Raw genomic sequence first — 12,047 nt, forward strand, 5'->3', positions numbered from 1 at the left:
TCTGTGCTTTGTCTTCTGAATGAACAAAGCTGCTTCTTAAGTACACATAAGCCAAACTGCCTCTCAAATTGCAGCCATCTACTTTGAGTTCAGATTTGCACAGCATGACATGAATTGGGCTGCAAATTATGCAGAAAACAGCCATCACATCCATCTGTGATGTCAGAATCCTCCAGTACAATGTGACCTGGTAGTAACTAGGAGAGTAGCGTAGATGGGGTCTGATTCCTTCCCTCTGCCATGTGATGAATATCCTCCCCGCTGCATTTGGCCCAGTGTGAACAGGTTAAATATGATGGAGGTCATGCCTGTGATAGACTCAAGAGCAGATTTCATTTCCAAGGGTGCAGGCAATTAGATTTTTTTTAATGGCAGATAACGTGAGAAAGAAAACACAAATACACTCAAACCTAATGGTAAACTGAATTTATTTCCTCTTGGAAAACAATTCCAGTAATCTCCAGGTTCAGACCGCAGAGTAAACATTAATAACAGTAACATACAGGTTAGTTCAAGAATTTGGCTGTGTGAAATCATTAAGGAAAACCTTGAACACTCAAAGCTTCAAATGTATCCAGGAAAAAAATTTCTTTGACAGTCTACATAACAACTATTGCATATATAGTGATGCTACCTGTCACATTGCAAGGCTTACAAATATATATACGGGCCTTATCCAGCTGGAGGGTTCTGTTCTGTGAGAACATCTCTTCGTGGTTTGCAAGAATCTTCAGCAATAAAAAATAGTCTTGGATTTAACCATTCATATACCAAAAGAGAAATTCTGGGCTTAAGTGTAAATAAAAGGAAGTACAAACAGTCTCATGTGTAACACAGTTGTTTTCATGTGTCTTCCTTGAAAATACTTTCTCTTAAGCCATTTTGCTCACATTTTAATTTTAATCTTGCCTGAATAGGGCCCGAGTCCACTTGTCTTTATAAGACCATTTTAGTATCAGACGACATAATACATGTGCAACACTTTATATACAAGAAGTCTATCCGGTGCTCAAAAGTTCAAACACATGAACATCCAACAGTTCTGATAATACAAGTTTTATGGTACAATACAATGATTCTGAATAATATACATTAACAATGAAAGTTTCGTGCAAAGAGTAAAACATGTTCCCTTTTTGTGCCACAAAAGTTCTCCTTAGTGCAAGACGGTACTTGCACTAACTGCTGTGCTGGGTCATCGTATGATTCTGTAATTAAAAAAAGGGAAAAAAAAGATGGTGAGTTTTTTTTTTTTTTAAATCAGACCACATAGCTGTAAATTCCAGAATGATGTAGAATGACAGGAACGATGTTTCTGCAACATTCAGCAAAACGTTCCTATGCTCTGATGAATATGTGCTCTTGGGGCGCTGACCCCTTTCGGGACCCACTGTGAGTTCCAGGAGGGAGTGGCAGGGCCGAAGAGCCTAGTGATGTGAGCTAATTAGCTGGTTCCTTTCCTTTACTCACATCTTCCCAGAACACCTTCCTACCCTCCACCACGCCTTCCAATCAAAATGCAGCCCATTGCTCAAAGTCTCGGGGAGCACTATTTTAAGTTTTATTTGTCTTCTTTTGATAACAATTGCTCTTGTTCCAGCCACACTTAGATGGCCAACATCTAATTGGCAGAGTTGCTCATCAACAACTGAAAGGAGGAAAACAGAGTTGTCAGAAAGTGTCTCCAGAGCCTCTTCTCCGGGTGGGCTAGAGGCTATGTCCCCATAAGACCCCAGAGCAGCTCCCAGCAGCTACAATCACTCCCCAGGTCCAAATGATGATCCCTTGACTACACAGTAAGTCTACGCTTGAATGGAATTGACTCAAGTAGACGAAACCTGCATGGTCAAGCATTTGAGAATAACTTTGACTTCACTCAAAACTCAGCTATGTTAAGAGATTGGGTTCAGGTCACCCTTTCCAACTGAAAGGCCCAAATTCCCTGGAGCTCATGTCTCTTCCGTCTCAGGGTTCTTCCATCTGGGGATTCAACCAACTCACATTGGTTTAATCTCTGCACTTGCATCCTCGGAAAGGAAAAATAATCCAAGAACACGGGGACTCTACAGGCTCAAACCCAAGTGGTTCAAGGCTCAACCATATTGTATTGGTCTCCTCTCCACCCACGCCAGTATCTCTCACTTTTTTGTGTGTATTTTTATTTTTGGGCCACACTGGCAATGCTCAGGGATTACTCCTGGCTCTTCAGTCAGCTACTGGAAGTCCTTGGGATGTCAGGGATCAAACCAGCGTTGGCCGCATGCAAAGCAAAAACCCTGCCCACTGTACTATAGTACCAGGCTCCAGCCCTGCCAACATTTTTTTAAATTGTATTTTTTTAATCAATTGTATTGAATCACATAGTTACAAGCTTTCATGTTTGGGTTACGATCACACAATGATCAAACACTCATTCCTCCACGAGTGCACATTCCCCACCACCAATATCCCTGGTATACCCGCCCTTCCCCACCCTCCCCCCTGCCTCCATGGCAGACAATATTCTCCATACTCTCTCTCTACTTTTGGGCATTATGGCTTGCAACACAGACACTGAGAGGTCATCATGTTTGGTCCATTTTCTACTTTCGGCACACATCTCCCATCCCGACTGATTCCTCCAACCATCATTTTCTTAGTGATCCCTTCTCTATTCCATCTGCCTTCTCCTCTCCATTCATGAAGCAGGCTTCCAGCTATGGAGTAGTCCTTCTGGCTCTTGTATCTACTGTACTTAGGTGTCAGCCTCATGTTATGTTATTCTATACACCACAAATGAGTGCAGTCCTTCTATATCTGTCCCTCTCTTTCTGACTCATTTCACTTAGCATGATACTCTCCATGTCTATACATTTATAAGCAAAACCTCCAACCCCATCAAAAAATGGGGAGAAGAAATGAACAGAAGTTTCCCCAAAAAAGAAATACAAATGGCCAAAAGGCACATGAAAAAATGCTCCACATAGCTAGTCATCAGGGAGTTGTAAGTCAAAACAACAATGAGATATCATCTCACATCACAGAGACTGGCACACATTCAAAAGAACAAAAGCAATGGGTGCTGGCATGGATGTCGGGAAAAGGGGACACTCTTTCACTGTTGGTGGGAAAGCCGCTGGTCCAGCCTTTATGGAAAACAATATGGACAATCCTTCAAAAACTAGAAATTGAGCTTCCATATGATCCCGCAATACCACTTCTGGGAATATATCCTGAGGATGCAAAAAAGCACAGTAGAAATGACACCTGCACCTATATGTTCATTGCAGCAGTGTTCATAATAGCCAAAATCTGAAAATAACCCAAGTGCCCTAGAACAGATGACTGGTTAAAGAAACTTTGGTACACTAGCATCTCTTTTTGAGTAAACAATATTTCCAGATTAGGAGAGGCAATGGGAGTGAGTATCTGAGCACTGAGGGCCACAAGTGGGCAGTGGAAATGGGGGAGCAGATTTAGACTGGGCACAGGATGGTCACAGAGCCACAGGGTATTAATTTTATCATAAGCCAGAAGATAGACTGGTTTCCACTCTTGCTCTACAACATTTTTGCTGAGCTGTTTACACTTTTTTTGCCGCCAGATCCTTCTGAGACCTAGCCTGATATATTACTACTTCCTTACTTATCCCTATAAAACTAGTTTTCTTTCTTTCTCTTCCTTCCTTCCTTCCTTCCTTCCTTCCTTCCTTCCTTCCTTCCTTCCTTCCTTCCTTCCTTCCTTCCTTCCTTCCTTCCTTCCTTCCTTCCTTCCTTCCTCCCTCCCTCCCTCCCTCCCTCCCTGCCTCCCTCCCTCTCTTCCTCCCTCCCTCCCTCCCTCCCTCCCTCCCTCCCTCCCTCCCTCCCTCCCTCCCTCCCTCCCTCCCTCCCTCCCTCCCTCTATTTCTTTCTTCCTTTCTTCCTTCCTTCCTTCCTTCCTTCCTTCCTTCCTTCCTTCCTTCCTTCCTTCCTTCCTTCCTTCCTTTCTTTCTCTTTCTTTCTTTCTCCCTTTCTTCCTTTCTTTTTGGGTCACACCTGGTGATGCACAAGGGTTACTACTTGCTTTGCACACAGAAATTACTCCAGGCGGTGCTCAGGGGACCATATGGAATGCTGGGAATTGAACCCCCATCAGCCACGTGCAAAGCAAATGCCCTACCTGCTGTGCTATCACTCCATCCCCTGGTTTTCATTCTTCTTTGACATCCTATTGCATTCTAAAAGCTCATCCTAGACATATCTGGGGTCTTGTCTTTGGTTAGCTGTAGGCCTGGCTCTCTCTCAGGGTCAGTAATTTACTCCTTCACAAGCAGATATTTGTGGAACATTTGTGTCTCCAAGTGGTGTAGGCCACATCTTGTTGGTGGTGTTTGGCAAAAAAACACCAAGTGAATGCCTACTCAGCTGGGCAAGGGCTAGTGAGGGGAAAGCAGAGCTCCTGCATCACCAGCACTAAAAGTAAAAGAAGAACAGTGTCATGATGGTAAAGCAATATGCCAGGATTTTATTCGAAATGAGCACAGAGATGTCATATCTACAACCAAACCCTCCCTGGCATTTGGGAAGACTTTGAGGAAGTAACAGAAGACATTTTATTTATTGGGGCTAAAAAAGTAAAAAGGCATTTGAGATATAGGTGAGGCCTTCTTGGTCAAGGCACACACAGGGTAAAGGCAACATAGGAAGAATATACACAGTGTGTCTGTGGAACTGCCACCTGTTTAGGTTGGTTGGGGTCTTCTAGAGCAATGTTTCTCAACTGGAAGCCATATGTTCTTTGGGCCCCTAGGATTTTCCAAAGGGTTACAAGGGGGAAAAATGTTTATCACATAAACAGGGGACCATGTTGTAAGATTAAGTGGCCAACATGTAGGATGATGGGGCTGGAGGAAGGAAACAAGATAGAGGCAGCCAAGGCCAGAAACAGTTTGAGAATCACAGTTTGTGTCCAGAGTATCTGGAATCATGTGTTCTGCTAAGAAAGGCCAATGAGGGTAGTTTGGAGAGAGGCTATAAAGCACCTTCTGTACTTCGCTAAGAAGTCCAGGCTTCGCTTTAGAGTTGAAGAGGAGCTCTGGAAATTAAAGAGAATGTTGTTTTAAGATATGTTTCTCCTCATTCCTTATGACAACTAGCAAAACACCTGCTTAGTGGCGAGGGACTGAAGATACTGGTGAGAGACACTTGGGACGAGGCCTGGTCTTCTACTCCCTTTCCCAAACTGGTGCATTTTTGAAAAAGACTGGTAAGAAACAATGAACATGGAAGTTATACCATTCTTCCTTCTTCATTTGTATTATTCAGTGAGAGATAAGCCCTCTTTTTCCTTCTTAGTAATATCAGCCTCAAAGTAATACAGTATTATATTAGTTTTTTACCAATATTTTTTCTTTGTATTGATTTTTTTATTCTTCTGAAAAATCATTCTTCACCAATAAACATAGCCAAAATGCTGATGAGATGAAAAAAATCTTTTCTATATCCTTAGAAATCGACATAGTTATGATCAGGAGGGGCTGGAGCGATAGCACAGCAAGTAGGGTGTTTGCCTTATATGTGGCCGACCTGGGTTTGATTCCTCCACCCCTCTTGGAGAGCCTGGCAAGCTACCAAGAGTATCTCGTCTGCAAGGCAGAGCCTGGAAGGCTCCCTGTGGCATATTCAATATGCCAAAAACAGTACCAACAAGTCTCACAATGGAGATGTTACTGATGCCTGCTCAAGCAAATTGATGAGCAACGGGATGACAGTGACACAGTGATAATCAGGAGATTAGAAACAACCAGCAGTTGAATTACTCAAAATATGTTGCTTAAGCTTTTTCACACCTTTTGCTATCTCAAAGAACCAATGATTATCTAATAGAATGGTTATCTAATAGGAAGCATTTTTTGTTTGTGGTTTGAGATGCATTTTAGGCTACACCTAGCAGTGCTCAGGGGATATTCCTTCCTCTGTGCTTGGAAGTGGCTCCCACTGGTGCACAAAGGACATATACGGGGATCAAACCTGAGTTAGCCACATGCAATACAATCATTTTATTTCCTGTACTAGACACCTGAGTCCAGTTATTTTTTTTTAATTTAGCAAATATAAGAAATTATGACAATAGGGGGCTGGAGCGATAGCACAGCGGGTAGGGCGTTTGCCTTGCACGCGGCCGACCTGGGTTCGATCCCTGGCATCCCATATGGTCTCCCCAGCACCGCCAGGAGTAGTTCCTGAATGCATGAGCCAGGAGTAACCCCTGTGCATCACTGGGTGTGACCCAAAAAGTAAAAAAAAAATTATGACAATAGATATCAAGAGAATTAACTGACAGTGTGGTACATTCATAAAAAAACTACTACCATCAAAGTATGAAAGAAATTTCTTCAAAACATTTACAAATGTCTAAGTGTTCACCATGACACTTCATATTTGATAGGATTCTGGAGATTAAGAAATGAAGCTATTTTGCAAACTCTGCAGTGCTGATATATGATATGGACATACACATACACACACATATATACACACATATATATGTATAATCTGTCTGGAGATACTGCCCAATGTGAACTTAACACAATAATTAGTAATTGCTATGCCTTAGATACTTTTACCCTAAACCAAAGCTTTCTTCAGATGGTCAAAGAAATGAACAAATCCATATGAATCACTTATTGCAACAGATTGAAGACAATACAATAAAGGAGCTATGTTTTGCATATTAAGAGAGGAGAATGAATATAAATCGCTCAACAGAAGGGCGAGAGCCTGGCTTGCAAAATTTAAGCTTACACAGAATAAAAAAGAGCTCAAATATGAAAAACTTCTAGGTGGAGGAAATCTGGCTTGAAAATGATGAAGGGAGAAACCTTCTGCATGTGGGGTTACCTGAACACCATCCACATCACTTACTATTTTCATTTGCTCCAAACTCAATAGAGGCTACACCGGGACTCTATATGCTTGTGTCCACCAGTGACAGTGACTCTCAAAATGAGAAGGGGGTATATTCCTAGACGGTCTTAGAAATTGGCATATTTACATTGAAAATTTAAAAAAAGAAACAGATGACTCTAATCTAGTTTTTAAGAGTCTGCCTGCTGCACCTTTGAAGACTACTAAGGCTATGTCTGTTGCCCCCCACATGCTGTTTTTCAAACCCACTGCAAATATAAATGGCCTAATTTCATTTTGCAATGGAAGAAATGGATGACCGAGACACATAGTTTATTTGGTTGTCTATGCAGGGTTGGAGAGGATAGATATAGAGTGCATGTGCCCAGACTTCACTGAAGACTTCCCAATAAGAGTTAACAAGCAGTTACTCCAGGCACCCCCCACCCACCACACACAAACATATGCACATCTCTGTGTGTGTGAAAGAGAGAGAGGAGATAGATAGATAGACAGATAGATAGATAGATAGATAGATAGATAGATAGAGAGAGAGAGAGAGAGAGAGTTGTTATAATCACAGACACCATTTCCTTGGGAAGGTCGATGTGCAGCAAACTGGGACGAAGTCATATGGCAGAAAAGCAGAGAGAAAGGAGAGGGGGCACTCCTGCCCTGGCCCCCGCCACACCCAGAGTGATTCAAACACAGAAGCAAAGCGAGAGAAGGTTCTCAAGCCAGCCTCAAGCAACCTGCACTGTGTAGGAGTTTTCTGTTCTTCGGGTCCAAAGAAAACCACTCTATGAGAACAAAGCTGTGGGTAATCTCACCAATTTTACACAGCAATTCACAGTCCCCAAAGTACTTTAATGCAATGACAGGTTATGAGAAAAAATATCTGTTCCAATGAAGAGAAAGTGTTTTACATAATCGAGGAGAACATCAGTGCAACATCGATGGAGGTGGGGGGTGATGACAGAAAAGGAAGTAGGAAGAGAAGAAAACTTCCATAATCCCACAGAGAGCCATATTCTTCACTGCAAAAAGCCATCTCTTGGAGACCCCATGTCTAAGTAACTGAAAATTGCAAACCATTAATCCCAGTTATGAACAGTTGTTTTACACGAGGGGGGTTTGTGTTAAAAAAAAAAATCAAATCTGCAGCACACCTTAAAGCTTAAAAGAAGATCCATCTAGGTATGATACCTTAATAGCCAGATCTCTCTCTCTCACAAACACACTCACACACACACAGACACAGACACACACAGACACACAGACACACACACACCCCAAAATAAAAACCATTCTCTTAATTGTAAAGGCGCCCATTTGGAAAGAACGCATTCTATTTTTTTTCCCTCCTTCAATTTGAAATTAAGCTTAGAAAGCTAAAAAACATATGAGGATCTTAAAGTTCTCCTCTAGCACTATGTATTTCTTTTAAAATATGAGATGCCTTTCATTTTACAAGGCTGGAATTCTCATTTTGGGCTTGGCACGCTAACAAATGATTAATTCAGCCTCCTTTCTGAGAGCTGACCACATTTGCTGGTCAAACGATTTAATCCTATTTAAAATACAATCCAAGCAAAATATTTTAAAATAAAAAGAAAAACCCATGATCCCCTGAAACTGTTCACCCTGGCCAAATGATCCACTTTCCTGAATGTGGATTTGAGTATTTACACGGATGACAATGATGGAGTTAAGCACTGGAGGAAAGCCAAGAGGAATCTACCTTCGTAGGACGGAAAAATTAAGCCCTCCCCACAATGGTGCCCACAGATTGCCCTCACTTGTCCAACATTTTGGCAGAGACCATGTCTCGTCTGTGCTTTGTAACCCTCTGCTGGCATCGGCAAAATGTTAAGTAGCTATGGTAATAAAAATAAAAACTGCTTTTGAATGGAAGTTTTGTGAGATCTGTTGATTCAAAAATGTTAATCATTTTTACCATGACTTGCCTATTTATAGCTCTTTGTCTCAAACAAATTCTGACAAGCTTTTCAAACTAAGAAAGAGAGCCAGCATGCTATTTTAAAAAGGAACAGGGCAAAAACAAACAAACAAACAAAAAACAACCACCACCAGCTTCCCACTAATTCACCATGCCATTAGAATCCCAATTTTAAACGGCAGTTGTATTCAATTTAAATGAGATGTTTTCCAAGCAGATGAAAGAGGAGGCAATCACAGCTCCACACAACGCAAGGCAGGAAGAAATAGAGAGAAATACAAAGATTCAATGTGGTTGTTTCCTTCAACAGATGGTGACAGCACAGAGCAGGCTGCATGTTGCTTTTCCTTTACTTGAAGAAAGCAAACATCCGTAATCAATCATCACTGATTAACTAATTATATCACCCCTCCTTTTATCACTGGGGTTGGACCTTTATTTGTAAATACTATGAGTAATATGTATGCTCCTATTTTTCTAGAAGCATATTACCGTGCACACACACTTGTGCAGTTAGAGGCCGCAAACAGAATTCCGTATTATCGTCACCTTTAAGCACGACTGCTTTTTTACTTTTTTTCTTTTCTTTCTTTTTTTTTTTTAAACAAAAGCAATTGGTTTCCAACAGGCTGGATAATAAGTCTTTTGACCTGCATTCTTCTTTGACCCATTAAGGTCACCCCTGTGCTCAGGCATATAGCTGACTTAGGAAATGCCTGCAAGTCCTACATTTCATCTCCTGCCCACTCAAAATAAAGCTTTCTTTAAATGTGTCTGTACGGGTCCCTGAAGGCCAAAGAGGCATCCCTGTAGTGGGCAATGGAGGGACAGAAGCTTCTGCCTTTATTAATGAATGCAGACCATTATGAGTCTGGCTGGCTCCTTCCCTGTTCCCAGAAGCATATACTGTACGTGACTTAAAATGCTAGAATATTGACACAAAGCGAGCCGGGCACCCCTAAGGAAAATTACTCCTTGGATATAATGTAGGCTCGTAACAGCTATTAGAGTACAAAATAAAACCCTCCGGGATCAAACTGACATATACCGCATTCTACCTAGTCCTCAAACATTAGAAGAATTTCTTTGTGAAGGCATTCTCAAGGACAGCATTAAACTGACTTTTGTAGCAATCTGCAACAGCTTTCTGGCTTAGAGCTTTTAGTACTAAATCTTTGGTTTGAATCAATATAAGTACTATATCTTCCACATTAATCAATACATTTGGTTCGATACGTGTTCTATTAAATTATACTTTCTAATCAAGATTTTTACATTTCCACCCCCTTCTTTTCCATCCCCAACTTTCTTTGCTAGTAAAATAGTTTTAGAAGTATACAAAAGCTAGTGATGACAGGGTACTGGGTTATTTCTCCCACATGTTGGTGAAAAAAAAAAAAAAACACTGCTGGCAAAGGGTGCCTTTAAACATCTTAATATGGTTAACGGGATGTGAATGTCATAAATCAGAATTTTCAAAATCCACACAAATTACAAAAGTACTCATTGCTTTAAAATAATTAAAAGTGAATTGTGACAGCTCTGAAAGTACCATTAGGGATGTTCTAAAATTTAAGACCCAAAGCATCCCAAAATATCAGTAGAACCCAATTTCCGCTACTTAAAGTGTTCATTTTCCACAAATGATAGGTTGTTTAGTTGGAGAAAGTTGGGAGAGATTTTGTCTTTTTGTGGACTTTTTCTGGTAAACATAAAATTAAAATATAGTATCTCACAAAAATGCAGATACCTATTTCTCCGTATTTTATAGGTATGGACATTTTGGTGAGATGCTATATTTTATAATAAATATTCCTTAAAAGATTATATTTAAAATATGTCCCAAAGTGCACTGAGAAATATTCAAATAGTGATTTTTTTCATTTTTCCCATTATTTTCCATAGCCAGGGAAGTTGATTCATAATTGTTACTTTGTGAGAATTTACTAACATGAGGTTCAAATATTATTTTGACATAGCCATGGCATTTCCTAAACTGCTTGTCAGGAGAAGCTTTTGCCCCTCACTTTAATGCCATGAACGCTGTATTTATGATCATGTTTGCACTGGCAGAATTTCCCTTTAGTTTTCATATGGCAGTGTCATCATCAGGAACTTAAAGAGACACTGATGCATTTTCCTTTGACATTTAACAGTTCGCGCAGGCTGGGCCTGCCATCTCAAAGCACTTTCTGGATGACACTGAGCTATATTAAAGCAAAAGGTGAAATGGAATCACCAGGAATGATGAGGAAAATACAAGATATTAAGGAAAGAATAGGATACTGGGTTATTTTGCTTGTCCCCTTGCTGAAACAGAATGATTCTATGAAGTTTACACTCCAGCCCAGTTTTGTTCTATTTTAGGGCATTGCAAGCAGTGCTTGGGAGCCTCTAGAAATGCACCCAGAGATACCTAGGGAACATGTGGTGCCAGGGATCAAACCAGGGCTGGTGGCATGTAAGGCAGGTACCTTAATTCCTATCTACCTTTATGGACTCTCCAGAATAGTTTTAAATGCATCTGGCAATGAAAGTTCCTATAAAGCCTCCCAGGGGAAGTGATTTGATGATTTGGCATTCTAATCAGCCTCACCAAAGGACATTTTGCTGTTTTCTTCTTGACATTTATGCTACAAAAGATGACAAAAGAATGATCTGTGATGGCTGTGAAGCATGTAGACTTTGGCAATGTTCATGAGTTTATGTTCAAAAGTACATATATATGATATATGTATATATAAATATATGCAAAATTCTGTTTTTCTGTTTCATCCAAAATAATCCACAGGACAATCCTTTAAGGTATTTCTTAGTGATTATATAAACTGCACACATACTATATATACACATATATGTATGAATGTGTATATATATATGCACATATATGTGTATATATATATATATATATATGTCAATTACTTCATTCCGGAGAAATTCACAAATTAGAGTCTACAAACCAGTAGGACTTGATTTATAACAGAATTTTCCAACCTCAGTACTACTGAATTATTGTGCTGTACCCGAATTTTAATTGAGTTCAACTGAACTGAACTATTAGTGCTGGGGCTGTGTGTGTCTGTGGCACCTCTCAGTCATGACTCTTAAATGTCTCCAGACACTGTCACATATGCCCCAGTCGGGGGAAAATTGTCCTTAAGGAGAATCTCTATCTTTTCATGGTTTTTGTTCTTGGGAGATTATATGTGGGGCCCGTGATCAAA

General features: G+C 40.5%; 1 protein-coding gene across 3 annotated transcripts in view; it reads right to left on the reverse strand.

The window, feature by feature from the left end:
• Positions 1–411: 411 nt before the first annotated feature.
• ZNF521 (zinc finger protein 521) overlaps positions 412–12,047 on the reverse strand; it is a 300,533-nt gene continuing 288,897 nt past the window's right edge. For all 3 annotated transcript variants that reach the window (XM_055129073.1, XM_055129074.1, XM_004606027.2), the window contains one exon: positions 412–1,208. In XM_055129073.1, coding sequence (XP_054985048.1) covers positions 1,179–1,208 — 30 coding nt within the window. In that variant the 3' untranslated portion in view covers positions 412–1,178. The remainder of the gene's footprint in view (positions 1,209–12,047) is intronic.

This window comes from Sorex araneus, chromosome 2 (genome assembly GCF_027595985.1).
Source record: "Sorex araneus isolate mSorAra2 chromosome 2, mSorAra2.pri, whole genome shotgun sequence".
NCBI classification, from domain to species: domain Eukaryota; kingdom Metazoa; phylum Chordata; class Mammalia; order Eulipotyphla; family Soricidae; genus Sorex; species Sorex araneus.